The following is a 26,942-nucleotide window of genomic DNA, read 5'->3' on the forward strand; positions in this document are numbered from 1 at the left end:
GCTAAAATTATGGTTCAAAAATCTTGGAGAAATGACATTTTGGTAGAGTGAGGTGTAAAACTGGTGTTGCACACAAAATAATTGACAGGATTTTTTGTCTCTTTGCTGATGATCCTTTGCATTGGTTAAAAGCTGTTTACGTACTTCGTTAACAAGAAAGATTGTTTTACTTATTTGATATAAATAATTAATGTTACTTTTATTATATACTTTATAATTTATTGTACGCTTTTATGTGTATTAATTTTAACACATGTCATTAAAGTGTAAGCTACAATATATATTTAAAAACTTCCATTTATTTTTGTCTTCAGGAACAGCATCAGTGGCGGATCTAGAATGCAAAAACTGAAGGGGGGGGGGCAGCCAGAACCCAGATTACGATAGGTAATCATGAGTTTTCACTTTTTCATGGGTCCTGCAGATGTTTCCAATTTTACTTTCTCCCAATGAATATTGTGGCTAGGTTGGACATTGACACTGTGAACCTCAAGTATTGTTTTACACATTGCATAACAAAAAACTGCAATTGAAATTATATCTAATGTTTCAACAATCTATATATATAAAAGAGAACGTACAAAATTTTGTCCGCTCATCACGCTAATACGGCTGAACCAATTTCTTTCATTTTTGGGGGGTTATTAGGATTTGGACCCTAGATGGTTTTTATCATATCACTTTAATTTTTAATTACCAGTGTCTTGAGATAATTGACCATTCAAGTGTCCATAACGTACAAATCCTTTGTTAGTTCATCATAGGTAAAAATAAACGTATTTATATGCAACCCGCATGACCGTGTCACTCGGCGGGTTAACATAAATGACAGGCGATATAATGTTAACATTTACTGCAATCGACTATGGTTTTTATCATATCACTTGAAAGCGAAAACTTCCGGGGTGACCGCAGCGAAGCGGGGCGGGTTAACATAAATGACAGGCGATATAATGTTAACATTTAATGCAATCTTCTATGGTTTTTATCATATCACTTGAAAGCGAAAAAGTAAAAATTATCTAAGTAACAAAGTTTATTGCGTTCCGGGGTGACCGCAGCGAAGCGGGGTGAACGCTGCTAGTTTTCCAATAAAGAATAAAAGGTATCCCTTAAAAAGTGGGGGCCTAAGTTCCCCGGCCCCAGACTAGATCTGCCATTAAACAGCATTTAGTTTAATTTATGACTCGTAAAGGATTTTATTTTAAAATTGCTTGTTAATCAGGTTTCGTATTTGGGGCACGGTGGCTCAGTGGTAGAGCGTTCACCTCCGGTATTTGGGGTCCTTGGTCCGATCCCAGCTCGCGCCGTGTGAACTTTGTGGTGGACAAACACCGTGCTCGTGGGTTTTCTCGGGGTTCTCCCGTTTCCTCTCACTTTCTGCATTCCACCCTTTTCACTCATTTCTCATAATCAACTTCTCCTTTAACCTAACCGACATAAGCGTGGGACATAAAACTTAAAAGATTACATTTTCAGGTTTCGTATTCTGGATGAGAAATAAAACGGTGGTGTTAGAACAATTACAAGAACCTAAATGTTTATTTTTGTGTGTTTTTTTTTTTTTTTCATTTTTATTTATCAGTATTGCAGGTGTACTATCAGTATTATAATCACACCATTGCACAAAGCTATCATTCATTCTACCTAACATGAGACGACATCAGAACAAGTTTTCTCACCACCAGGCTTATGCACATGGTCTGTTAACCTTGAATTTTGAAATTCCTCTTTCCACTATCAACTATTGCACACGGAGGTATAAAAGGTATCTAAAATATGGCTACAGAATTCATTGCAACTTTCATAATTCTACTACATATTTTAAAAGTCTTTAGTACATTAATATGTATTAATGAGATGGGTAACCTTCTTTTAATATACACTGCGTTAGTATAGAATACGAACTTAATCCGTAACAGAACACAGATTTTTTTTTTTTTTTCATTCATTTTAAATAAAGGAAAGTGGATTGATCTGTTCCTGGGTTCCACGAACTCAAAATGTTTTTAACAATAAAAGTACTGGTTTTTAAGGTAAAATTAATAATAATAATAATAATAATAATAATAATAATAATAATAATAATAATAATAATAATAATAATAATAATAATAATAATAATACTTGAATAAAAGTGAGCCGCGGTGACTCAGTGGCAAGGTGACCAGAACTTTTACTTTCAAAAACGGGACGCATACGAATCGGCGACGGGGGGGGGAAGGGGGTTGACTTCCACATGGCATTTTGGAACTCAACTGTGTTTTCAATTTACAAAATACACAAGTAAGAATAATAACATAGCGTTTCTAACTTAAGTACTATCCAACAATATTTTTAACTACTTCAACACTCAGAATTCCCTCTCAATTCCCACTTGAACCACAGAACACTCGATTCTCATTTGAATATTCAGAAGTTCTAGGGACGGCTGAACCCTCCCAATGCAGGGGTGGATACAGGACCGACTTCTGGGGGGGCGGTGGGTTGTCATACTGATATTTTAAGGGTTCCAAACTTTGGGATGGGTTTTATTTATATATATAAAATAAGAAAATTTCCTCTTCTGGGGGAGAGGGCGATTGCCTCGATCGTCCCCCTCTGGTTCCGCCCTCTGTCCCAATGAGTATTGGTACGGAAGAGTGTAGAATTAACATTGACCATTTATATTTTGAATAATAATTACGGGATACCTGGGTCATGTTTGCTTAAAAAGGGACGTTTAGGCGTCCCGTTTGAGAATTAGAAAAAACGGGACAACTGTTGAAAATAAGGAACTGTCTCGGCTAAAACGGGACGACTGGTCACCTTGCTCAGTGGTAGAGTGTTCACTTCTGGTACATGGGGTCCTTGGTTCGATCCCAGATTGCACCAAGTGAGCTTTGTGGTGGACAAACACTGTGTGCATGGGTTTTCTCGGGCTTCTCCCGTCTCCTCCCACTGTCGTCATTCCACCATTTCCTTTATTTCTCTCATCACCGCCTTCTTTAGGCTAGCCAGCATAAACATGGGACGTAAAACTTAAAGAGTTCATTTTTTGAATAAAAATGAACATTTTAGGCCTCATTGTTACTTTGCAGTGATTGAAAATGAAATGAAATCTTTAAGTTTTACGTTCCACGATTATGCCGGATAGGCTAAAGGAGACGATGATGATGAGAGATGAACGAAAGGGTGGGATGAAGAAAGTGAGAGGAAACGGGTGAACCCCGAGAAAACCCATGAGCATGGTGTTTATCCACCACAAAGTCCACACGGCGCGAGCTGGGGTCGAACCAGGAACCCCAAGCACCGGAGGTGAACGCTCTACCATTGAGCCACTGCGCCCCCTTGCTTGTAGCGATTGAGTATGAGCGTGAACCTGATACAACCCATTTTTTGGAAAACAAAAATAAATCATGCACATCGTTTCTTCACAAGACCTTTGTGACTTCAAACTAAGGAATGAAAACTTCCCTAATCTTCTAGTTCTTATGAACAACAATTATTTCATTATAGGTAAACTCTTTTCTCTCAGTTTGAAGCACGATAAAACTATTTATTTACTTCTTCCCTGAAGTTACATGAAACCCACATTGAAAACGGAGATCTCATTTATTAGCAAGCTCAGGTCTTACAGTAAACTCATCTGTCTCCTAGTCTGGCATCTGCCTGCCTCCTCCCAGTTTTTACCTTCGCCACTGTGAACTTGGAGCCTTAAATCCCCCTCCTCTCGCTTAAAAAACTTTTTCGTGCTCCACTGATTGAAACATGTCGAAACTCTAGTGCAGTGGTTCTCAAACTTGTTGTTGCCGCGACCCACATTCAATATTAAAAAGTACTTTGTGGCCCATCTACTTTTATGGTGGTATTTCAAACCAATTAAATTTTGTAAATCATATTTCTAATTTTTTCCATATAAAGGTAACACAGAGCTAACACTATTTTCAACGCAATGCCTTACTCCGTGACAGAGTTTGACTCAGCCATCCTCTTTCCATTTTAACCCAGCATCTCTACTGACTGTACAGCAGGGTAGGGTTCTGAGTAACCACTTACTCTTCACCCCATTAACAAACGCTTTCAATTTTCATTTCCTGAATGGCGCTTACTTTACAACATATGTTTCTGCATCAAAATAAAATTTTCACAGTTAAAAGAAAAAATTTCTCGCGACCCACCAATGAGTCGCGACCCACACTTTGAGAAATACTGCTCTAGTGTATTTATAAACAGAAAGTAAAATAATTTCTTAATGAAAGAAACAATTTTTTTAAAAAGAATACTTACGCCCTTGGCTTTCCATCACAACCCCAATAGTTTGCCAGTAACTTCATATCGAAGTAGTATACATCGATTGGTGTTTTTCTGTTTTCGATTTTATTCCTAAAATGACAAAAAAAAAAAAAAAAGCATATATAATAGTATTGGAAAACAACGTCAACACAAGGAGAAATGGGGTATGATTGTATCTAGATTAGTGGTCCATGCACAAAAGAAAGGGAATAATATTCTAAGTACATGAACTGATATGAAGTAACGGATACTTCCGGTTAATGTGGAAAGTTGAAATTTGGCATAATTGTAGCCTTTTGGGACTAATCCATAGGAAAATTGTCAAAAGTGAATATATTTTTTTTTTTTAATTTTTAGGGGGTCTAAAGGGGGATGAAGAAATCCCCCATGTTATTTAAATGGGCCTTTTTTGGACATATAATCTCAAGTTTTAGGCATTTGGAATTTTAATATAAACTTGAATTAGGTATGTTTGTACGTTTTCCATAGGATTATTTAACAAAATCAGTAAAAAGTAATCCAACTTTAGAGTGGTTTTAAGGAGAACTGAAAAATCTTCCTCGTATTATTTAGATACGATATGCATCCCAAAATTACTGGGCACTTTCTGTAGGACTACAATAATTAAATTTGGCATGATTGTAGTAGCCTTTTGGCTACTACCCACAGAAAATTTGCCAAAAGTGAATATTTTTAATTTTTAGGGGGTTTAAAGGGGGGATGAAGAAATTCCCTATGTTATTTAAATGGGCTTTGTTTTGGACTTATAATCTCATATTTTAGGTACTTGGAATAAAAGCTTGCAATTCGGTATGCTTGTACGTTTTCGTTAGCGTTACCTAAGGAAATCACCAAAATAAAATTTTCCAACTTTGGGGAGTGGTTTTGTGGGGAACTGAAAAATGTTTCCCATGTTATATAGAACATCTTCTACACACCTAAATGTTTAGGCACTTCCGATAGGATTAGAATGATGAAATTTGGTATGATTACTTATAGCCTTCCGGGACTAATACACAGGAAAATTGCCAAAAGTGAAAATTTTTAGTTTTTAAGGGGTCTAAAGGGAGGATGAAGAAATTCCTATGTTATTTAAATGGGCGTTTCCTTGGAATACAAAATCTTATCTTTTAGATAATTGAAATAGGAAAAGAAATTTGAAATTCGGTAGAATTGTGGATTTAATAGGTGTGAGGCCGTAGGCCGAGCAAACATGGGTCTCTGGGGGCGGAGCCCCAGCTAGTCAGAGGCTAGTTGATTTTATAAACTTTTGTAGACTAATTTGTTATTTTAAATTTTTAAATTATGTTAAAATCACTTGGCTTACTACAAGCTAATTTCACTTTTTTCTCCAATCCGTAAAACTAACAATCTGAGCCCACAAGTTGTAAAACAGTACCATGAAATTATAAATTTTAATTTCTCAATTTAAATAATGTCAATAAACTTACCATGCTCTTGGACTGAAGCTAATTGGCGCTAGCCCTGGAGGTGCTCCTAACACTTTTTGAGATCCCGTGTAGATCACATCAACCTCCCATTGGTCAGCACACATTGGGACACCCCCTAAGGACGCCACTGTGTCTACCACCAACAAACAATTGTACCTGGAAAAAAAGTTCTATTTTCATAAGAGAAATTTCATCACTCAATTATATTATCAATTACGAGAACTGGTCAACCTGAAGTTCGTAATATTACAGTCAAACCCATTAAATTGAGGTCCACTTCTCAAAGCGTGGTTCGGGGACATGGTCGCTACGCGTGGGGTCCCTGATTCGATCCCCGACCAAGTAAATTTGTGGTGCACAACATCATGCCTGTGAAGTTTCTCGGGTACTCCTGTTTCCTCATACACTCTCATTCCACCAATTCTTGCATCATAGCTCGAGTGTTTGAGACTTGTTTTAGGCAGAATTTTTTAATACATCAGTGAATTTTGAGTTCAGGCTGCCACTTTTTGGAAAGGCTAAAAGGGGGCCACACTTAGCGAACACATGCAGATTGTCAGTTCTTTAGACCCAAGTTGTACATGGAACAATTTATTTAAAATAATAAAAAGAAATACGTATATTCATGATTGAACACTGTAATGAAAATTTCAACCCAAAACACATGAAACAAAATTCGAAAAGTCAGCTTTTTGGTGGTTTGTTGAGCAGAAGTTACGAACCACTCAACGATCGAAGAATAACATTATTGGCAATGAATGAACCAGTCAACTGGTCAAAAAGAATAACATCATTGGCGGTGAATGAACCAATACACTGATCAAAGGATAACATCATTGGCGGTAAATGAACCAGTCAACCGATCAAAGAATAACATCATTGGCGGTGACTGGACCAATCAACTGGTAAAGCAATAACACTATTGGCGGTAAATGAACCAATCAGTTGATCAAAGAATGACATCACTGGCGGTGAATGAACCATACAACGGTCAAAGAATAGCATCATTGATGGTGAGTATACGGCTGCTTTTTTTTTTTTTTTTTTTTTTTTTTTTTTTTTTTTTTTTTTAAGCGATATCGATATCTTGACAGTCATAAAGATTCATCGCGGGTTGAAATTTACAAATGTCACTAAGAAGCTCTGTATCATATTTGGCAAGTGTTTTGGTTAATTTGGCGTTCCGCCATATAACGTGTCCCTATCTATCCCATATTTTGTAAGTGTTTTAGTTAATTTGGTGTCCCGTCGTATAATGTTTCCCTATCTGCCCCATATGTTGTAAATGTTTTGGGTAATTTTGCGTCCCGCCATATAATGTGACTCTATCTGTCCTATATTTGTAAATCCTCTGGTTAATTTGGCGTCCCGCAATATAATTGGCGCAATTCGGAACGCTGAAAATTTTCTTAAAATTAGGAATATCTCTCCTAATTCGGGACAAGTGGCAATTCTATTTTAAGTTTGGACCTTTTACTTTCTCCGAAGTTTTGCACTCATTTCAACCAAAATATTGCATGATTTTTGCACCTAAAATTTCATCCATAAAATTTTAGTCTATTCTAGTTTCATAACGTTAATCGCAACATCCTTATTTAAAATGACATTTTTATAGCAAAGTAAGAGACTTAATTGTTTTACTAAGATATGTATGTTTCAAATATATATATCCTCACCGATGGCAAAGAGCTCCGAGTCCCTCGATTGGTTGATAAACGCCTGTCGAGGACTCTCCTTGGGTGACAAAAAACACAGATGGCCTATGCACTTCGAGGGCTTCTTCAATTTCTGCTAGGGTAAAATTCTCTCCCAGTGGCTTCTCTACTTTCCTCACTTCAGCACCTGAAATCAGTGATATAAATTACAGTAAATTTAACTATCTTAATTTTTTAAAGTTCTTTTTCATCGTCTGAACATGGATCAAAATTTACCGTTTGCGGCGTGAGAGGCACTTTATGCATGCACATGGCATGTGCACTTATATAGTATGCGTATGTGTCTGTGCACTTCTTCGACATGGCAATTATTAGACTATCTCATTATGTTTTTCTAACTACGCCATTGGCTAATAATATGGTTCTGTACTTTAAACAAATTTCAAGCTTTTCACATTTTTACTTTCGAGCGACATAGAAAAGTATCGTGTTCGTGAAAACCTAAATTCGGTATTTCAACGGTTTTACTCGTTTTATGACCGAGTTCTATCGTGGCTAAGTGGTTAGAGTTCATGCCTTTAGCGTGGGAGACCCGGGAGCTCATGTGGTTCGGATTGCACGCTAAGCAGTAGGTTCCGTCTCATATAGCCTCACTGCTTAAAGGGATGTTAAACTCAAAAATCAACCAACGTTTTGTGTCCCCCCTTACACACCAAAAAATGCTATTTTAGAATGTCTATCCCAGCATACCGTTCGGCACGGCCACATGTGTCAACCAAACCTCTGTTTTGAGTATAGATAAATGCTGTAGATACTGTGCTCTCAGCTTTAGTATAGTCTTTTTTTATCTTAAGTTATTCACTAAAAACTCAAAAGAAGGTGTGGGCAACATAGAAAAGGTCCTCAACATTACTACAATCCTTATAAAATTATATTAATCTACATATACAATAGTCTTGCATCTATCTTACCATGTCTTGCAGCAATGTCTGCTGCCCGATGTCCCCAGTGGCCACTGAAAGCAATGAGAATAACATCTCCTGGTTCTAATACATTGCACAACGCTGCCTCCATGCCTCCGTGGCCTGTGGCGCTGATAGCAAGTGTGTGGACATTCTTCGTTTGGAACACGTACCGTAAGCCGTCTTGAATTTCGTCCATAATCTGCAAAGAACAAGAACAAGTAATGTTCAAACAAGTCGAGGTGAACCAAACACAAAATCTCAGGGTGTGCAAACTGTGAGGTACAGTGTTTGTTGTTGAGTCGAGCCTGTTCATGCCCAAGTTAGCCATCAAATATAGCCATCTTTATTACTTAGAGGATCGGCTACTTGCTCACCAAATTTGGTTCAGATTAGGCCAATAGTTACCGGGAAATAAAGTACCACATACACACATATACACCTGGAGTAAAAACCAGGGCAGAATTAACCTGTCTGGAGGCCCGGAGCTAAGAAGAAAAATGTGGTCCTTGCTCATTTCGCCTAATACATTTCTGTGGAAGTACAGTAGGAAAGTTAAGAGAATATGTTTTATATTTTTGGTCATATTTTATTTTATGATGATGATTGTATCTTCATGATTCTTTTTTGATATCCAGTTGAGATTTTGATCAGAGTGGAGGCTCTGTCCACCTGGAGGACTGGTGCTATAGCCCCCTAAGCCCCCCTTAATCTAGCCCTGAGTAAAACTATAATCTCGCGTATACTTATGCCGGGAGCTAATAAACGTGAACATTATGTGCACTGAAACTCACAGATAGTTATCAGAGCAATGGTAACATTTGAAGAAAATAACATTAGATCAATACGGTGTGGGATCATCATTCTCCTGCAGGATAATTCTAATTTGTCGTGGAATGGTTTCAAGGAAAATATTGTATCTTTCCTCATGGAGTCAGCGAAAATAGAGGAGTACATTCGCTACAGAACAGAGTGCAGGTGTTCAGTACTATTGAGGTCTGAGGATTGGGTGAGGCATGGCAAATGTTGTAGTTCATCTGGATGCTCATGAAACATCTTCAGCAGTATAAACTGGCGCTTTGCCGCTTTCGAAAATTAGGCTATTGTTCGGAAACAACATTTGGACTATAGAATGCATGTGGCGACATAAAGGTAATGTGTTCTGTGAGAATAATCATAGGTCAGATGAAATACAGGGAAATTGGCGTTATATCAGAGTAAAATTTACCTCTGAAAAGCATAAGATTTCTTAAAAGCAAGACTTGCAAGACTTTTGCAAGCAGGACCAAGACTGGGTGTACAAGACCAAGACCAAGACCAAGGGTTCCAGTGCAAGACCAAGACCAAGACTGGATGTGCAAGACCAAGACCAAGACCAAGACCACCCTGGTCTTGGTCTTGGTCTTGCATTTGCTCATCACTAATTGGCATCGCTTGTTTGAGGGTAGAGTTGAGACAGTACAGAACAGAACATAAACTTCTTTGGGTGTCCAACATACATAAATCCGAATCATTGTTGGAAGTACAAGGAAACTGCTGCCCACAGAACTACATAATCACCGCTTCTTTCAGGGTACTGATGAGAAACTTCGGAGCATAAGCTTGTTTGGTCGACCGACATACATAAATATGAACTGTTGTTGGAAATAGGTATACACGGAAATTGCTCACCACAGAATCACAGCTTGTGTCAACCTAGAGATGAGACAATTCGGAGCATAAGCTTCTTTGGGTATCCGTTGTACATAAATACAAACTGTTGTTAGAAATAATACGAAAGAGGACTCTACGATCCATATTACGTACGTGCTTCCAATTATTGTGAGTTTACTTTTCACGTTCTCGGCTCCATTTTCTTTGTTCTAAAGTGTTATTAGCGTAATCAACGGTTTGGAAATTGCAACTCGACCGCGGGTGTTTAGGTTATACAACTCGCATCGTACTGTGAGTGTCACAGGCTGCTCCAGACGGTGATCGAGTTCCTCAGTCATGTCGATCCATTAGCTTTGGGAGCTTTGGTGACAATTGTAGGCTGACTATAAACTCTGTGCTAAGTGTCAAAATGAAAGTATTGAGTAAACAGCCCAGATTTTACTTCAGAACTGATGGGACATATAGGCATGCGTCACATTCTGGGGATTATTTGAACTACTTCCACAGTGAATGCTAGATAACCAGTTTTTTCACTGAGTAGTGTTAGGCACATAGATTACGTTTTTACACTAAACCCAACTTTTTACGTTTTTGGCACTTAGTACGGATTTTGTATTCAGTCTACAATTCTCTTCAATATACGGCAAGCCTGTCACTGAGGTCTCTCTTTCTTCATTGCACTATTACTCTTCGCTCTTTTGGAGCGAGGAGTGCATGAGTTATGTAGAACGTTATCGTTTTAAATGTTCCTCGTTATACACCTAACATACTGGCCACCTAACTGCACACACACACAATTTGGCCTCTTTTCAACTCAGAGAGATCTTCCGCTTTGCATCACAACCGTCTCCCCACTTCAGTAGACACCCCCTTTTTACCTCACCTAATAAACTATAGACGATCATCTAAAATCTAACACACCAACTAACAAAGGCCAAGCGTTGAACACACCATCTCACACATTTCAGTATTACCATCTCAGTATTACCATGTCACAATTTTAAGTGTTACAAACAACATGTGTTTCCATTATTTTGATAACCATCTGTAGCATGCGAATATAAAAACATAGAACTTTCGAAAGAAAATGAGATTTAAAAAAATGTATTACTGTACAAGTGACGTGAAGAAAACACGAAGCAAATGGCGACAATTATTATTAATGCGTATTTTTTTTTTCCTGGATCATATTCCATAGATCAAAACATGTTAGTACATGGCGGTTACATTTATCTGTTTGCTTGTTTTACAATACATGTGGGCTTAGTGTATCTAAATGACTGGAGCCGCTCACCTCTGATATTTAGGTTCTAGGGATGGCCTTTTTCCAAAAAATCTGTTTTTCGATTTTCGGAAATTTTATTTTTCGTTTTTTCGTGTTTTGCTTTTTCGAAAAAAAATTCGTTTTTTTCGAAAAAAAAATTCGTTTTTCGTTTTTTCGAAAAAAATTTCATTTTTCGTTTTTCGAATTTTTTTTTGTTTTTCGTTTTTTGAAAAAAATTCGTTTTCGAAAAAGCCATTTTTCGAAAAAGTATTTTTCGAAAAAATGTGGCCATCCGTATTAGGTTCCTTGGTTCAATCCAACGTCAAATGACGATGTGGTGAACAACATCATGTATTTGGTTTGATGAGGTTTCCCTGTTTTCCTCCAACATTATCAATCTATCAATTATTTGATCATCATGTACACTCATGTCCAAAATGATTGTCGCATATCTATAACTGTCTTCTTGTAAGAATATAATTTGATAATGATTTTGTAGGGTACTTTTAATACTGATACTATGTGTATAATCGGCAAATGTATATTTGTGGTAAATTTCATAGGAAAAGAATTATAAGTACGAAAATTAGAATGAGTAAAACAAAATGTTGCTAAATGGACAAGAAAGTTTTATTTTCGTTTTATTGTTCTTATTTACTGCTCTTTTGAAATGAAATTTGCCACATACATGTCTTTGCCGATTATACACATACTAACATTATAAGAAATACCGGAAGAATTCGTTATCAAATTATATTCCTACACCAACATATTTATAGACATGCGACAATAATTTTGGACATGAGTGTACTTCTATTAATCATTCGCCTACTTGAGCCTAACGGGCATAATCGTGGGATGTAAAACTGAATGATTTCATTTCATTTTCAGGATTGGAGTGCATGGGTACGTTTAAAAAATAAATTAATAATAAAAAGTAAGCACGTCTTCGTCATATGGTATCAATTCTCAATAGGAGTCAGAGTCTACGATGAACAGTCGGTCTAAGTCTTGCTACTGATTTATTGCTTTTGGAATGATCGAAATTGAATGCATACTTGTTTCTAAATATCATCTTGTCCCTATTTTAGAAGCCAATAAATACAGGAGAAACGAAGTTAGTTAACTCTTACTATTGCATAATTTTTGTATCCGTTTTAAATCACATTTTTAAGTATATATGTTAATCGATATGTAACCGAACGATTTTCACAGAATTGATTGAGAGAGGGGCACACTGTCTCAGTGGTAGAGCGTTCATCTGTGGTGCTAGGGGTTCCTAGTTTGATCCCCGCCCATGTGAGTTTGTGGTGCACAACATCATAAGAAACGAAATGAAATCTTTGAGATTTACGTCCCACGGTTATGCCGGCTACGCTAAAGAAGACGATGATGATGACAAATGAATGAAATGGTGGAATGAAGAAAATGGGAGGAAACGGGAAAACGTCGAGAAAACCTACGCACACGATGTTCGTGCACCACAAAGTTCGCTTGGCGTGAGCTGGGATCGAACCAAGGATTCCATGCACCAGAGGTGAACGCTCTACTATTGAGCCATCGCGGCTCCACGTGGACAACATCATGTCTGTGAGTTTTCTCACGTAACTCTATTTATTTAGTTTAGCGTTCCTTTCAGGGGCATGGGTATATGAGACGTGAACCTACAGCTTAACGTGTGATCCGAACCACATGAGCTCTCGCTGGAAATCGAACACGGGACTCCCACGGTAAAGGCACGTACGCTAACCGTTTATCCACGATGGAACTCTAAGCTATAATAGTATCCAAAGATGAGGCATAGATCGATAGATTACATAGTGCTGAACAAAATTACATACTTCAGGGTGCATTCCGATGCGTCGTTTTCGAGAAAAACAACGAAAAATGAATTCTTATGGCGTTAAAATGTATCTCCTGCATTGTCAGTCTGATGCAGTTGATATAGTTTTTATTCTGCTGAAATATATTTTTATTTATTTATTGTGTATGAAAAACATACCGTTCAGTATTAGAATGTATCTATTGATGTTTGATTTCTCCTACCAGTCATACAAATACTTCTAATAGTGTCACACATGCAATTTTTGCGAAGGAGGGTCATAATCTAAGGTTAAAGGCTAATATTTCTGGAGTGTCGTCTGTTATAGAGGAATGAGAAGAGTCCGGTAATTTTAATACATAGAGTTGACAACTGTACAGAGTTTCAGCCATCCCGCCACCTAGGGTGCTAGTTGGAGCTAAATACAAATGTAGATTCGTTTGGAAAACTGGACTCTCGAAGAAGTCCGCTCTGTTATTCGATTTCTGTGGACCAAACGTGTAACGGCAGCTGAAATTCACCAGCAGCTAGTAGAAGTTTACGGAGATATTGTACCGGTAATGTCTCGTTAGTATGCCGCACAATGTTGTCGAAAGTTTGCAGTTGGTAGAGATAACGTCACCGACTGGGAGCGTAGTAGCCGACCTAGCACGGCATCAACAGATTTGAACACAGCTTGGACATCCTTGACCCCTGCTTACAGCCCGGACCTCGCTCCAAGCGAGTTTCACCTGTTCCCGCACTTGAAGGAGCACCTAGGAGGCCGTCGCTGTGTTTCAGACGAGGAGGTGAAACACTTCGTGATAACGTGGCTCAACAAGCAAGAACAGGATTTTTACCAGAAGGGAATCTTCAAAGTCATCCCACGATGCGACAAGTGCCTCAACCGATATGGCGACTCTGTCGAAATATAACCTATTGTATGTACTATCTGTTGGCCGTATTGGTTGCATTTCACTGCAGGCTTTGTAACCTTACTTTCTGATCACCCCTCGTAAATGTAATATCTCTGTGGACAAATCTGAATTTTAAAAACTAAATTCCAGAGAAATTTCTTTAGACATAGACTCCTGGAGGGATTATTGTGCCTATGCGGGGGGGTTACCGGGTTCGTACCCCTTACCCCCAAAACTTTGTTAACTCGTCATACATAGTGTTGCCACGAGACGAGACATTTCTCGTGTCTCGTCTCGTCTCGTCTCGTAAACGAGACGAGACACGGGACGGGACGGAACCCTTTTAGACGAGACACGAGACGAGACAGACTACTTGTCCCGTCTCGAAAACGAGACGAGACACGAGACGAGACGGGACGTCTCGTGAAATGTCTCGTCTCATCTCGTGTCTCGAAAATGAAAACGCTAGCGGGAATGGCCAAGATTGAAATTGCTAGTGGTCATATAGATTGCAAAAGGAAAATCCCCTTTGTGAGAAAACATGTTGAAAAGCCTTCATAGAAAAGTGTCCTCTGTCTATTGAATGAAACAATCGTGATACATGAGCTTCCAGGAATATCATCCTTAATGTCTTGTCCCCAATTCCCCTTGGTGTAAACTGAGGAATTCTCATTTTTTTCATTTCTGGCTGGAATGATGACAAACAAAATCAAAGACAGGGAAGATTTTTACAAGGTCAAGAAACCGAACTACCACCACCATCTATTCAATTTGAAAACTGGATAAGGTCTACACTTATTACAGGCTGCAGTTGAAAGCTCTGGTTGAGATGGCAGATTCTCTGGTGGCGGTATTCTTTTTGCTATATGAACCGAAATTAACCGAAAACGGCAATTGAAGTATGTCATCTTGCAACTAAAATTGTGTCTTCTCTCTCTTTCTCTCTCTCTCTCTCACACACACACACACATACATACACATAAAAATACACTTTTACCATTTTACCAATCGCTCGCTTATATACAGCAGTCATGTTGTAAAATTCACCTCTTCGTTTGGAAGTCGGGCGCAGGACAAAAAAGCATATATTATCGACGAACCCTTCAAACTGTTTGCTTTCAGCAAATTTATGATACTAACAATAACACTTTAAATGAAGAGGTTTTACAGGGGAATCTTCGTTTTGTTACGCGGAAATGTTTCATCTGACCAGTGTGCGAAATTGCCCTCTGCTTCCAAGATTCGTCGACCCTATTGTTCCTTTCCTCTTTTAAGGTCGCGTCATAACTACCCTTCTTTGAAAACCGAAGATGCAGTAAAATTGTGACGTCACGGCGGGAGCAGAAACAGCTTTCGCCCAAGGTCCTTGTCATTCACCCTTGTTTGTTTCTTTGATTTTTGCAGGAAAGTGAGTGATTCTTGCTTTTCTGTATTAAGAAAACATTAATTACTGTAGTGTTCTTGTTAGCCTATAAGCATGTCGAATTCTACACTAAGTACTTGTCGCAATTATAGTAGAAATACTACGGGTTCCAAAGTTATTTATCATGTATTTCCCTCGGTTCCTTTGCGGAAAGTTTGGCAAAAGAAATGCTGTCGGAAAGACATCTTTAAAGTTGAAAACGCCAGCGTCTATTCCGATCATTTTATTCCCGAAGCTTATGGACATAATTTAAAATGTGAGCTTCTAAATATTCTACCCAAGAAAAAGTTTAAACAAGACGTGCCTTCACTAAACTTACCTTTACTATACGGAACCGTGTTGATGTAAATAATGAAAGAATTAAATGTACGGAAGTTAGGTGTTTAAAGAAAAAACAAATCAGACATTGGGGTGCAGCCAGATGAAATAACTATTGTGACTGAAATAAAAATAATAACTCTTTGTTTGTTATTTTTCGTTTGTTTTGTGGAGAGTGAGAGGCATAAACCAAAAGAAGAGCTCTCCAAAAGAGAACGAAAAACTGAAGTATAACAATATGTACAAAGCCAAAATAATATGTTTACAAACGAAGTTAAAAGAATTGGAAAGCAAATATAATAAAGAATTAATTTCAAAGGCCAGTTCTAAAATATAATATTGTGATCGTTTCAATAAAGTGGTTTATAACCGGTGGTGGATATATTACGAAAAAAAAAATTATACAGGGCCAAGTAAATATGCTAATGAATGGCAAGAAAAAACTAAGATGGATTGATTAAGATATCATTCGTGCGTTAACACAACACGCCTCATTGATAAATTATACAATCATCTGCGGTTACAAGTTCGAATCCCCGTACCCAATGTGTCAACATTTCGACGTTGTATGCAAAAATTACCGTTTTTTCCTGGTATTCCTACCCCAGTTTTGAAAATTTTGACTTAGCAAGGGCGCTACTTAAAGAATGTGGAAAAATTTTCAGTGCTTATATTTGATGAATTGAATGTTAATAGGCGTGTATGCTATGACCAAAACGTTTATTTATTTTTAGGACCACACAGAAATGTACAGGTGTCAATGATTCGAGGTTTAATAGATGTGTGGAAACAGCCAGTGTATTATGATTTCCATAAGACTATGAAAAGTAAAAATTACTCTTCGAAATCATATCGAAAGTTGAAGTCTCAGGATTCAAGATAGTTGCGATTCTTTCGAAGTTCAATGGTGGCAATATGAGGCTATGTGGTGGTCTCGTTTCACCTTCTTCCAGGTGGATGGAAGCAATAAAATAGTATGAAGTTATATTTCGAATATTTCACAAAAAACTGTGAACCGAAGAAAAGAAAAAGAATGTGATTGCCTGACCGTTTTATGTCCTAAAAAAGACACTTCGATCTTGAAACTATTCGACAAGGTTAAGACATACTTCAGAATTCGGTTTTTGAGTAGAAAAACACAGGAGCTCCGCAGGAGGTATGTTCTTTAAGACAGCGGATGCAAAGCTGTTCTTCAAGTGATACTCAATGCTATAATGAGTACATATTGTATCTGTATGTAGTCTTTACTTTTATTGCACTTAAAAATTTGTTTCCTTTGCAAATCGCAAAGACGGAACATAGGCTTACCACACGATATTTGTCCCTGCTTCACCACGGTGTCGTCACACTACAGCTGGAGAAAGTGGCTACGCAGAAACAGCGAGTTATGAAGGGACCTGTAAAAGCGCGGAACAGTAGGGTCGACGGACCTTGCTCTGTTTCCATGTTGAGAGGAGGGGAATACTTCCCTTTCCTAGTGAATAATATATTTAGGACCTAAATTATCTTCAGAAATGGTTTCTTACAGAGTGTAAAGAACATTTGGTATAATATTCATGGAACTCCATTGAAAGCAGAAAATATCATGAGAATGATCAAAATTCGAACATTGAAGAACATAAATTAACAGAAAAGAAATAGGATACCCAAACCATAATTTTAAATCTGCTATAAAATGTATATCCTATATTTTTACTAATTCCTTACTCCCATGAAAGTATCCTGGGGAGGATATTCTCTCTAATTTTTTCAGACTGAAATCCTTTTATCCCGTACGATTTCGCCCCCCTGACACAATACGAAAAAACAAATGCTGTTAAAATCCATACACATGACCCTTCCGGGACTCAACCCGGGGCCTTCAAGCCGATGGTCTATCGCCGCAGACCGCTCAGCTTGTTATGAAGATGTACGTTTTATGATTGCGAATAGATCACGACAATATAAGAAACTTTAATCCAAAATGGCCACCCAAAAATCAACTTTTTTTTAGACCAATAGCTAATCTGGGTGTACTGTCATGAGTTTGTTACACAAACGGGGCAACCACCATATAGTGGCACACACCCCGCGGTTATGGGAACAGATTTGTACCATGGAGGTGGAGACTGGCCCCAAGCATTCTTTGGTCCGATGTGTCGTTCAGCTCCCATTACTATGGCACTTTAAGTAGAGCTTACTGTGCAGTAACATATAAAATGTCAATCAAATACTTTCCATTACTCAATAAAATTATTTGGTTCCGAGCTTTTTTTAAAAAAATAATTGCAACAAATCTAAACATGCTAAAATGGAAAGTAGTTTTTGGATTGGTATGGAAACCTAAAGGCTGGAATATATGAAATCAAAGTGTACACACATATCTATCTCTCTATTTATCTATATATCTTTCCATCTCTCTCTCTCTCTCTCTCTCTCTCTCTCTCTCTCTCTCTCTCTCTCTATATATATATATATATATATATATATATATATATATATATATATATATATATACAGACACTATAAAGCAAGTGGGCTGATAGTATACGATAGTGTCGTGGATGGTGACACCTTTACATCGAACTTTGCTTGTCGTGTAAACATTATTTGACATTAGTGTCATCTTCGACGTACCTATGAGCAATTTACTGTATATTCGTGTATTGAAACTGGTGAAACAAATTTCAATGTTTTAGTATGAAAAAAAAAGCCAGGGTTGAGAAGCATCAGACAACTAATAGCAGAGATATATTATCTTGTAAACTATTTGTCCATTGCCTTGTGAGCTTATTTGAATTTATTTTTAAGACTTTTAGGCAACTTTGGCCCACCCCGAATGGATGATGATGGGAAAATTAGTGGAATGAAGAAAGTGGTAGGATACTAGACAACTTCGAGAAAACACACACATTCGAAAAATGAAATGAAATGAAATGAAATCTTTGAGTTTTAGGTCCCACGGTTATGCCGGTTAGGCTAAAGAAGATGGTGATGATGAGTAATGAATGAAATGGTGGAATGAAGAAAGTGGGAGGAAACGAGAGAACCCCGAGAAAACCCACGCACACGGTGTTTGCCCACCACAAAGTTCACTTGGCAGGGGCTGGGATCGAACCCGAGACCCCAAGCACCAGAGATGAACGCTCTACCACTGAGCTACCGCGGCCCCCACACACATTCGATGTTTGTCCACCACAAAGCTCACATGGCACTAACCGAGATCGAACCGACTACCACATACACCAGAGGTGAAGGCTTCACGGTGTAGCTACCGTGACATTTCTTGTCTTTGTGTTCTGGTTAATACTTGTAACTTAGTTTTATCTTGATTAGCATGGTGCAGCCTGCTACATTTAACTTTCGTTCCCATGGTATGCTGCTATATTTTTTACGAGACAAGACGAGACAAAACGAGACAAACGAGACGAGACGAGACGAGACGGGACAGAACCTCTCGAGACGAGACACGAGACGGGACAAGCACATTTTTTCGAGACGAGACGCGAGACGAGACATGCTTTGCACGAGACGAGACGAGACAGCCTGAAATCTCGTCTCGTCTCGTCTCGTGGCAACACTAGTCATACATTTGTACAATTTCCTAAATAAAAGTATAATTGTTTAGTAGAGAAGTGACTGATGTAGACTAAAGAATTTTCCTTATTCCTCATCTGTACTGTTTCTTTTCTGACAAAAAACAATCTAATTTTATCATTTTTTCGTGAGGAAACAGGTGATAATACTTAACAATTACTTGTCGTTTTTTTTTCGGCTGAAGAATAAATCCCGTTCAATACTATATACAAGTAGTGTCTTGTATCATTGGACCCCCGAAAAATCATTTGGCCCCTCCCAACAAAAGTTTTGGGTGGGCGCCTCTAGTGACCCCTGGTAAAATTGCACATTATAGTTTCTGTCTCTATGACTGAAGTGGGTTTCTGTGAGCGTGGTCCCGAATTCGATTCCTGATATTTGAACTCTCCTCGGATCTATTTCCAACTAACGGTTCGCACCCCACGTACTTTAAGGATTAGATACTATGCCATGTTGGTATAGTTCTGGAAAGGAATGTTAAACTCCAAAATAGTCAAACAACAAAGTGCGTTTTGAGTTGGTGAAGGCACTTGCTGTATTCAGATAATACTCAGGGCCGGATTTCCCAATAGGCCCGGTAAGCCCGGGCCTATGGGCGCAAGCTCCCAGGGGGCGCACGGCCAAGAGAAAAAAAAATTAAAAATATCTAGAAATAAAAATAAATAGCCATAACTTAACATATTTTTTGAATTGATTTTAAAAAATCAGGCTAATAAAGCATTCTGATTTTGAAGTTCATTGGAACAAATAATTGTTGGTAAAGTTAAACTATTTTTCAACATTATGCGTAAACTTCGTTACAACATTGATCTCAAACACGGGAGAACTGGCTGTAATTTTTTAATAAAGGTTTTTAGGAAAGTAACTTTAACCAGACTAGGGAGCGGAAAAAAATATTGGGCTTAGGGGCGCCAAAATGCTAAATCCGGCCCTGATAATACTTTGGATTATTTCATATCTGGGTGCCCTATTTATTTTATGGTGCTATACAAGATAATATGCACTTTATAAGAAGTAAATTTCGTAAAAGCATAACTTCACTAACAGAGCGATGCATGAACAGGAATGGATACATACCTGGAAAGTTTCTGCATGCATGTGGCCCAAAACAGGCATTCCGCTTGAATAGAGAACTCTAGGCGGACAGTTGGAAGGCCCAGGTCCCATCAACAACTTATGTGGGACATGTACAGGCCTCAACAAAGACTGTGGCCTCTCCACATCCAATTTCAATCCCGCTTGATCGATCTTCATAACTCCCGGTGTGTGTGTGTATGTAGGTACCAAAACGAGCAAGAATCACAAGACAACTGTAACTAACTTCCAAAAACAAGACCTGTTTATATTATGACCAGATTTTGAAGGGCATTCTGGGTAGATGTTCTTAACTGCAACTTTTTACTTTATCAGCTACTCTCTGACCTTTGATGACGTTTCACAGACAAAATGGAGGAAAAGCTTAATATATATTTTTTGTAACTTTTATTCTCCGTTTTAAAATTAAATGTATCTAGAAGAGAAAGAAATTGTATTCTTGTGAAATTACAGGTATACGTAAAAAAAAAGGGCAAATAAGGAAAATATTATCTTTTTTTTTCTTTTTTTGGTTTTTAAATAGAATATTTTATCGCTTTTGCTACTTATCGTATCGTTATATTTATAAAAGCAAACAAGAATACCGAATTATGCAAGATTAACACAATAGTATAACAGACTATAATTGCACGTGTTTTGGTTCTATGTGCAAGGTAGGTATAACAAACAGTGTTAATTTCTTTTATCATTTTCCTTCTTTTTTTTAACTGTCTACCTCAAGAGATAGTCTCTTTCTTAAAATATATAAAAAGAAGAAGAAGAAGAAGAAGAGAGAAAACAGTAATATCAAGTGTTGATTCGGAAAAATTGTTTCGAAATTACATTTGTAACAAGCATATGCTGCAATATTAATCTCTCTCTCTCCCTTTGTGTATGGTGGCTATGTTTAACTTCCATTCATTCAGGCAGATAAATAAACATTGCGCGGGGAATTCTTTTCAATTGAGGAAAAGTCGCATTGGTTTATTTCAAGGTGTGTAGAACAGAGATTATACTTTTCAAGTGTTCTAGGAAGAATATCACAAAACAAGATGCACTTACTAATGAAGGTCTATTTCGATATTGCGAAAGGGGAAAACGACGTTCTGTGGCAGCTAAAACCTAGCACGTATTGTTTTACTATATACACACTTACAGAAACTAATTGTACGAAATATGTTTTGAAACTAACTTGTGCAGGTGCAAGGGTGAACAAGCTTCAGTACACGTTGGCCAGGCTTTCTTCCGGAAAATTTATACAACTCGGGGGGAAGGGGGGAGCAGAAAGAATAAAAATATGAGGGGTTTGCATTGGGACACTATTTGGTAAAGAACGTACCCTGCTTAATCGCAGTTAGCTCTGGACAGCTTTTAAGCATTCAGCATGACCTTTGCCTCCAGAAGTATACTTGAAAAAACACTCGTTAAGGGCTAACCGATCCAATTCCCAAATGCAACTAAACGCTACCAATTTTAGGTAACTTAACCTTGAAAGAATATATTTTGATAAATTAGTTTCGTTTTGCACTCTGAAATTACAGTAGACTTCCAAACTATTGGTGCGTACGGATTCAGAAGATAGAAATTATAACCGAGCCACTGAATTTGTATGAAAACCCTGGTATGTAGCTTTCCTATACAGGACCCTTATATACCTATTAACGAAGTACACAAAACAAAAATATTCCTAACATTGCTAAAGTACGGGACAAAAATAAACCATGAAAAGCACCATTAATTAAAAAAAATGAAATCTTTAAGTTTTACGTCCCACGTTTTGCCGGTTAGACTAAGAAAGTGAGAGGAAACGGGAGAACCCCGAGAAAACCCACGAGTACGGTGTTTGTCCACCACAAGGTCCACACGGCGCGAGCTGGGATCGAACCAGGGACCCCAAGCACCAGAGGTGAACGCTCTACCACTGAGCCACCCCCCCCCCCCCCGCCATTGATACAAATTATGATTTTGGTCCTTTTTTTTTTTTAATTTCCTGTGGCAGAAGATCAAACACTTCCATTTTTAACGTTGATTACTATGGAGTATAAACGGTAATACATAGGGAGAATCGCTTTCCTGCAATCGATTAAGTCAGCGTTTCCCAACCTTTTTCAACTTGCGGCAGACTATAGATGAATTGTCGCGGCACACTCATATATATTATTATTTGTAAATATAAAATACTGCGGTATTTTTTTTCTGTGATTACTGATCTCCTCACAGAGAAGAAAGCTCGATCACTGGTTTCCCCCCGTGGTAAATCATTATGCTTATTTTTCATTCTAATTTAAAAATAGAAAACAATTGCAATGAAATATTGGACTTAGATTTTTAAAAATACGCTTTCTTTTTAAAAACTGTATCCAACCTTTCACTAAGAAGAAAAATCACTAAATAATGAATGCACAAACAAATCTCTTAGTTTTTTTTTTTTTTTTTTTTTTTATGTAGGTAATTTGTATGCATGTTTGCTTTGTCGAAAGGATTGAATATTTTAAAGTTTCAAGTTACGAAATAGTCTGCAATAATAGTCATAACAATGATAGCAAATACTTTTTTCAACATTAAAAATGTACAAAAAAGTAACACGGTATGAAACTCAAAATTGTTGATTTATAGTACAGGTTCATAGTAATGTGAAATACAGATATACATTTTTCCTATGTCTTGCAATTTGATTGCTATAGAATTAATAATTTGTTTCGATTTCCACGTGGCACACCAGCGGCCCATTCACGGCACACCGGTAGGGAAACGCTGGATTAAGTGTCTTATAGATATACCACACAGACTTGACACCTAGTCTTCTGTTCTAGGCGCTGCTATCAGCTAAAGAAATTCCTCTCTCTTTCGCTACGGCTCTCTCGCTTAGCAAGAGCTGAACTCTTATTGGCTCAACACGTGGGTGTGAGCTTTAGTTCGCATTTTTGCCACGGCTCATGACATTTTGGCAACACTATAACAATACATTTCATTTCCATCCCTAAGCCTTCACTAAACCAAAAATGATAGAAATCCATTACAAGTTCCGGTTTCAATATTCATCATAGAGCATAGAGCAAAAACACTAAAAGATAACGAGAAACTGTTTTTGGAATCGATTTAACGTTCTCAAAATAGGTACCATCTTCACTCTTAACACCGTATTCGAACCGTAAGTGCTAGAAATCAACCACTTCCGGTTTTAACGTTATTTGTTATAGAGAGAATAATGTAACAAAAAACTAGAAACGATTTTCTGTAATCAATAAAGCATTCTAAGAATATATTCCATCTCCACTCTAATCCCTTTATTTAAACCGGAAGTGGCAGGAATCTACTCCTTCCGCTTTTAGCTGATCGTCATATAGTGAAAACAGTAACGAATAGGGAGAAGCTGTTTTTTTCTGCAATCGACTAAGAGTCAAAATTCATCTTTATTCTAATCTCTACTAAAAGCGGAAGTGGTATTAGTCTACAACTTCCGGTTTAAATAGTAATTGAGAAAATATCACACCATACAAACCTAACTCCTTCACGTGGTGTACCGTACACCTGACACTGCTGCTTGTTTGTAGAAGTAAAGAATATTCTCTTGGCACGCCGTCTTCCACAAGCGCAAGTCTATATGTGACCCATCAACATATTGATACAAAGTTGTAGTCAGAACACTAAGATAGGGTGGGTGGGTTAATTTTTGGGGTGCTAACTTGAAAATGAAATGAAATCTTTGAGTTTTACGTCCCACGTTTATGCCGGTTAGGCTAAAGGAGACGGCGATGATGAGTGATGAATGAAATGGTGGAATGAAGAAAGTGGGAGGGAACGGGAGAACCCCGAGAAAACCCACGCACACGGTGTTTTGTCAGGAGCTAACTTGAGTTCACCATAGATTGTAACAATAATTTTTTGAACGTACTGTATATGTATTTAAACAATGAAAAGGTTTCAAGGCACTGAATCCCTTCCATCTGCTAATTCTCCAGCTACAAGCTTGTCTTAGTTAGTAGCACATTATATATCATGTTGGTTATAGAGGGTGTTACAAAAATTTGGGATTAGATTTATCACATCAAAATACGGGAAAAAAAAGTTCATATGGTTGATTGATTGAGTTTGAGTTTTACGTCCCATTCAGCAGCGAGGCTATATGAGACGTGGACCTACTGATTAACGTGGAGTCCGAATCACATGTGCTCCCGCCGGGAATCGAACCCGGGTCTCCCGCACCAAAGGCGCGTATGCTAACCGCTTAGCAAAGTTCATATGGACCTCTGGTCGGCAGTGCATAGCTAGTTTGGGATTAGTTTCGTAGTAATACGGTGCCGAAAACGTGAAAAAAAATGAAGTTTAGAGGTTCATAGTTCCACTACTATAGGACCAATTGTAGTCGGGTCAAGACATCACTGAGGAACTAGTATGTGAACTATCCACATATCCAGTGGCGGCTCGTGAGTATATGATATGGTAGTGCCAAAACGTACACAATAAATAATCGCATATTTGTAAAAAAGAAAGTACATGTAAAGGCACAAATAACATTATTTTATTACAGTCACACACACACACACACACACACACACACATATATATATATATATATATATATATATATATATATATATATAGAGAGAGAGAGAGAGAGAGAGAGAGAGAGAGAAAGAGAGAGAGAGAGAGAGTTATTTAGAATGAAGTTGTTTGTGCCTACAGTTAACTTATTATAAACATAAAGCAGATTTTGTCCAGCTTGCGACCCCCTTTCCCCAAACAACACACGGAAAACAAAATAAAGGATTGGCTACATCACAACCACAAATTCGAACTGTGTTTCAAATATATGTTCATGTTAAATTGATGCAATCTTTCCTTATTACGGATCACTTGCTTAACACATAATTTTAAATTAGGCATTTGTTTTCCTAAATTTCCTGGCTTCCAGTTAGTTTGTTGCCATATGATAGGGATGAAAACGGATATTTCACTAAATTACTTGCCGCATTCATCGTAATGTATTGTTCATCGCCCTCCCCCCCCCCAGAAGAATAAACTTTCTTATTTTATACATATAAATAAAATTTCATCCCAGAGTTTGAAGCTGTTAAAAGTAGCTCTAAGTAGCAGTATGACAACCCACCGCCCCGCAGAAGTCTGTTCTGGATCCGCCCCTGCTACACTTAAATACTCAGCATCAAAAATTCGCAAAAATATATAATTGACAAGTTACATACACACACCACATTCAACACCACAAACACTCAGGCGCACAATGTTTTTATGTATCAATCAGGGGGGATCATACCTGGGTTGACAACACAGTAACGAAATAAACTCCAAATCGATTTTTGGGAGGGTCAAATCTAGATGGTACATATTGATATGTAATAAGTAACTAGTTTGGAAACACTGCAATAGGAACAATTGAATCAGGAGTCACGTGTTAGAATTCCAGGCGAGTTAACTCCAAAACAAAGCCCCCTTTCCTAGAGCATCAAAACATAAGACGAAACAAATCTCCCGCTTCGAGCCACCTTCGAACGTGGCACAAAACGCTAGTTATTTCTCCGTACTTTCCTTCTGCTCTCCAACTAACGAGCATGCGCACAAACCATTTTTAGAACAGTCGGGAGAGCACGGGAGAACTTGGCACGAACAGTGTAGAGATAGGCCTATGTACTGCTAGCGTGCGAGTAATTCTCAGCGCATTCAATCACTGAGCGCGACTCAAACCAGCTTCTCGTGAGCAATGATGACGTTGCAAGTAAAGTATTGTGCATAAAATTAAAAAGTTTGTTATTTAGTAAGATGCAAATATTATTTATATTATTTTTTGTATTATTTGTGGTAGTGCCACGGCACATTGGCCCCCCTTCAGCGGCCGCCGCTGCACATATCCAATTTTCAGAATATTAAGTACTTGCACAATGATTTTTAGAGAGGCTTTTCGGGAGTACTTGATCACGCTCCATCTACCTCTAAAAATTGGTGTGCAAGTACTAGAGCATTCTTAAATATGGATATTTGGATAGTTTACATAGTTCCTTGACCCGACTACAATAGGTCCCATAGTACTGGAGCTATGAACTTTTAAAATTCACTTGTTTCACGTTTTCGGCACCCTATAACTCCGAAACTATCCACTTTTGAGCACAAGTCCATATGAACTTTTTTTTTCTTATTTTCATGTGAAGAATCTGTTACTGAAACATTGTAACACATTTTCTGTAACACCCTGTATAGATAACTGTCAAACACATTTCCTTAAAATCACGGCCAGAATCACTTGTGTTAATGCAAGCTTTTTCTACTTTTTAAAAAAAAAAAATCACGACTACTCTTTTATCCTTTTCTCTTGCAGCAACACCCCCCCCCCCCTACATATTTTTTGGTTTGTAACAAGTTTATTTAAGTATTACTGTTTATCGTTTACAGTTGAATTGTATTTCAACATGCAACTTTTGTTGTATTTGTACAGTTTTTTCTTGTATTTATCTCGTTGTTTTGAAGCCACTTTTTATTCTTCTTTTATTTCAATTGTTCTGAAATGATTTTTCTTTATTTGTTTAAAAATATTCTTTCCTGTATTTGTCAATAGGTATG

At 37.8% G+C, this 26,942-nt stretch overlaps 1 protein-coding gene across 1 annotated transcript in view; it reads right to left on the reverse strand.

Annotated features, from left to right (window-relative positions):
* Positions 1–20,667, reverse strand: part of Agxt (Alanine-glyoxylate aminotransferase) — a 34,917-nt gene extending 14,250 nt beyond the window's left edge. Inside the window, exons 1-5 of the mRNA XM_081741265.1 lie at positions 20,373–20,667; positions 8,353–8,545; positions 7,403–7,568; positions 5,727–5,882; positions 4,270–4,365 (exon numbers count right to left, since the gene is read on the reverse strand). Of these exons, the coding sequence (XP_081597391.1) occupies positions 4,270–4,365; positions 5,727–5,882; positions 7,403–7,568; positions 8,353–8,545; positions 20,373–20,549 (788 nt within the window). The 5' untranslated portion in view covers positions 20,550–20,667. The remainder of the gene's footprint in view (positions 1–4,269; positions 4,366–5,726; positions 5,883–7,402; positions 7,569–8,352; positions 8,546–20,372) is intronic.
* Positions 20,668–26,942: the final 6,275 nt, after the last annotated feature.

This window comes from Thermobia domestica, chromosome 15 (assembly GCF_964235325.1).
Source record: "Thermobia domestica chromosome 15, izTheDome1.hap1.1, whole genome shotgun sequence".
NCBI classification, from domain to species: domain Eukaryota; kingdom Metazoa; phylum Arthropoda; class Insecta; order Zygentoma; family Lepismatidae; genus Thermobia; species Thermobia domestica.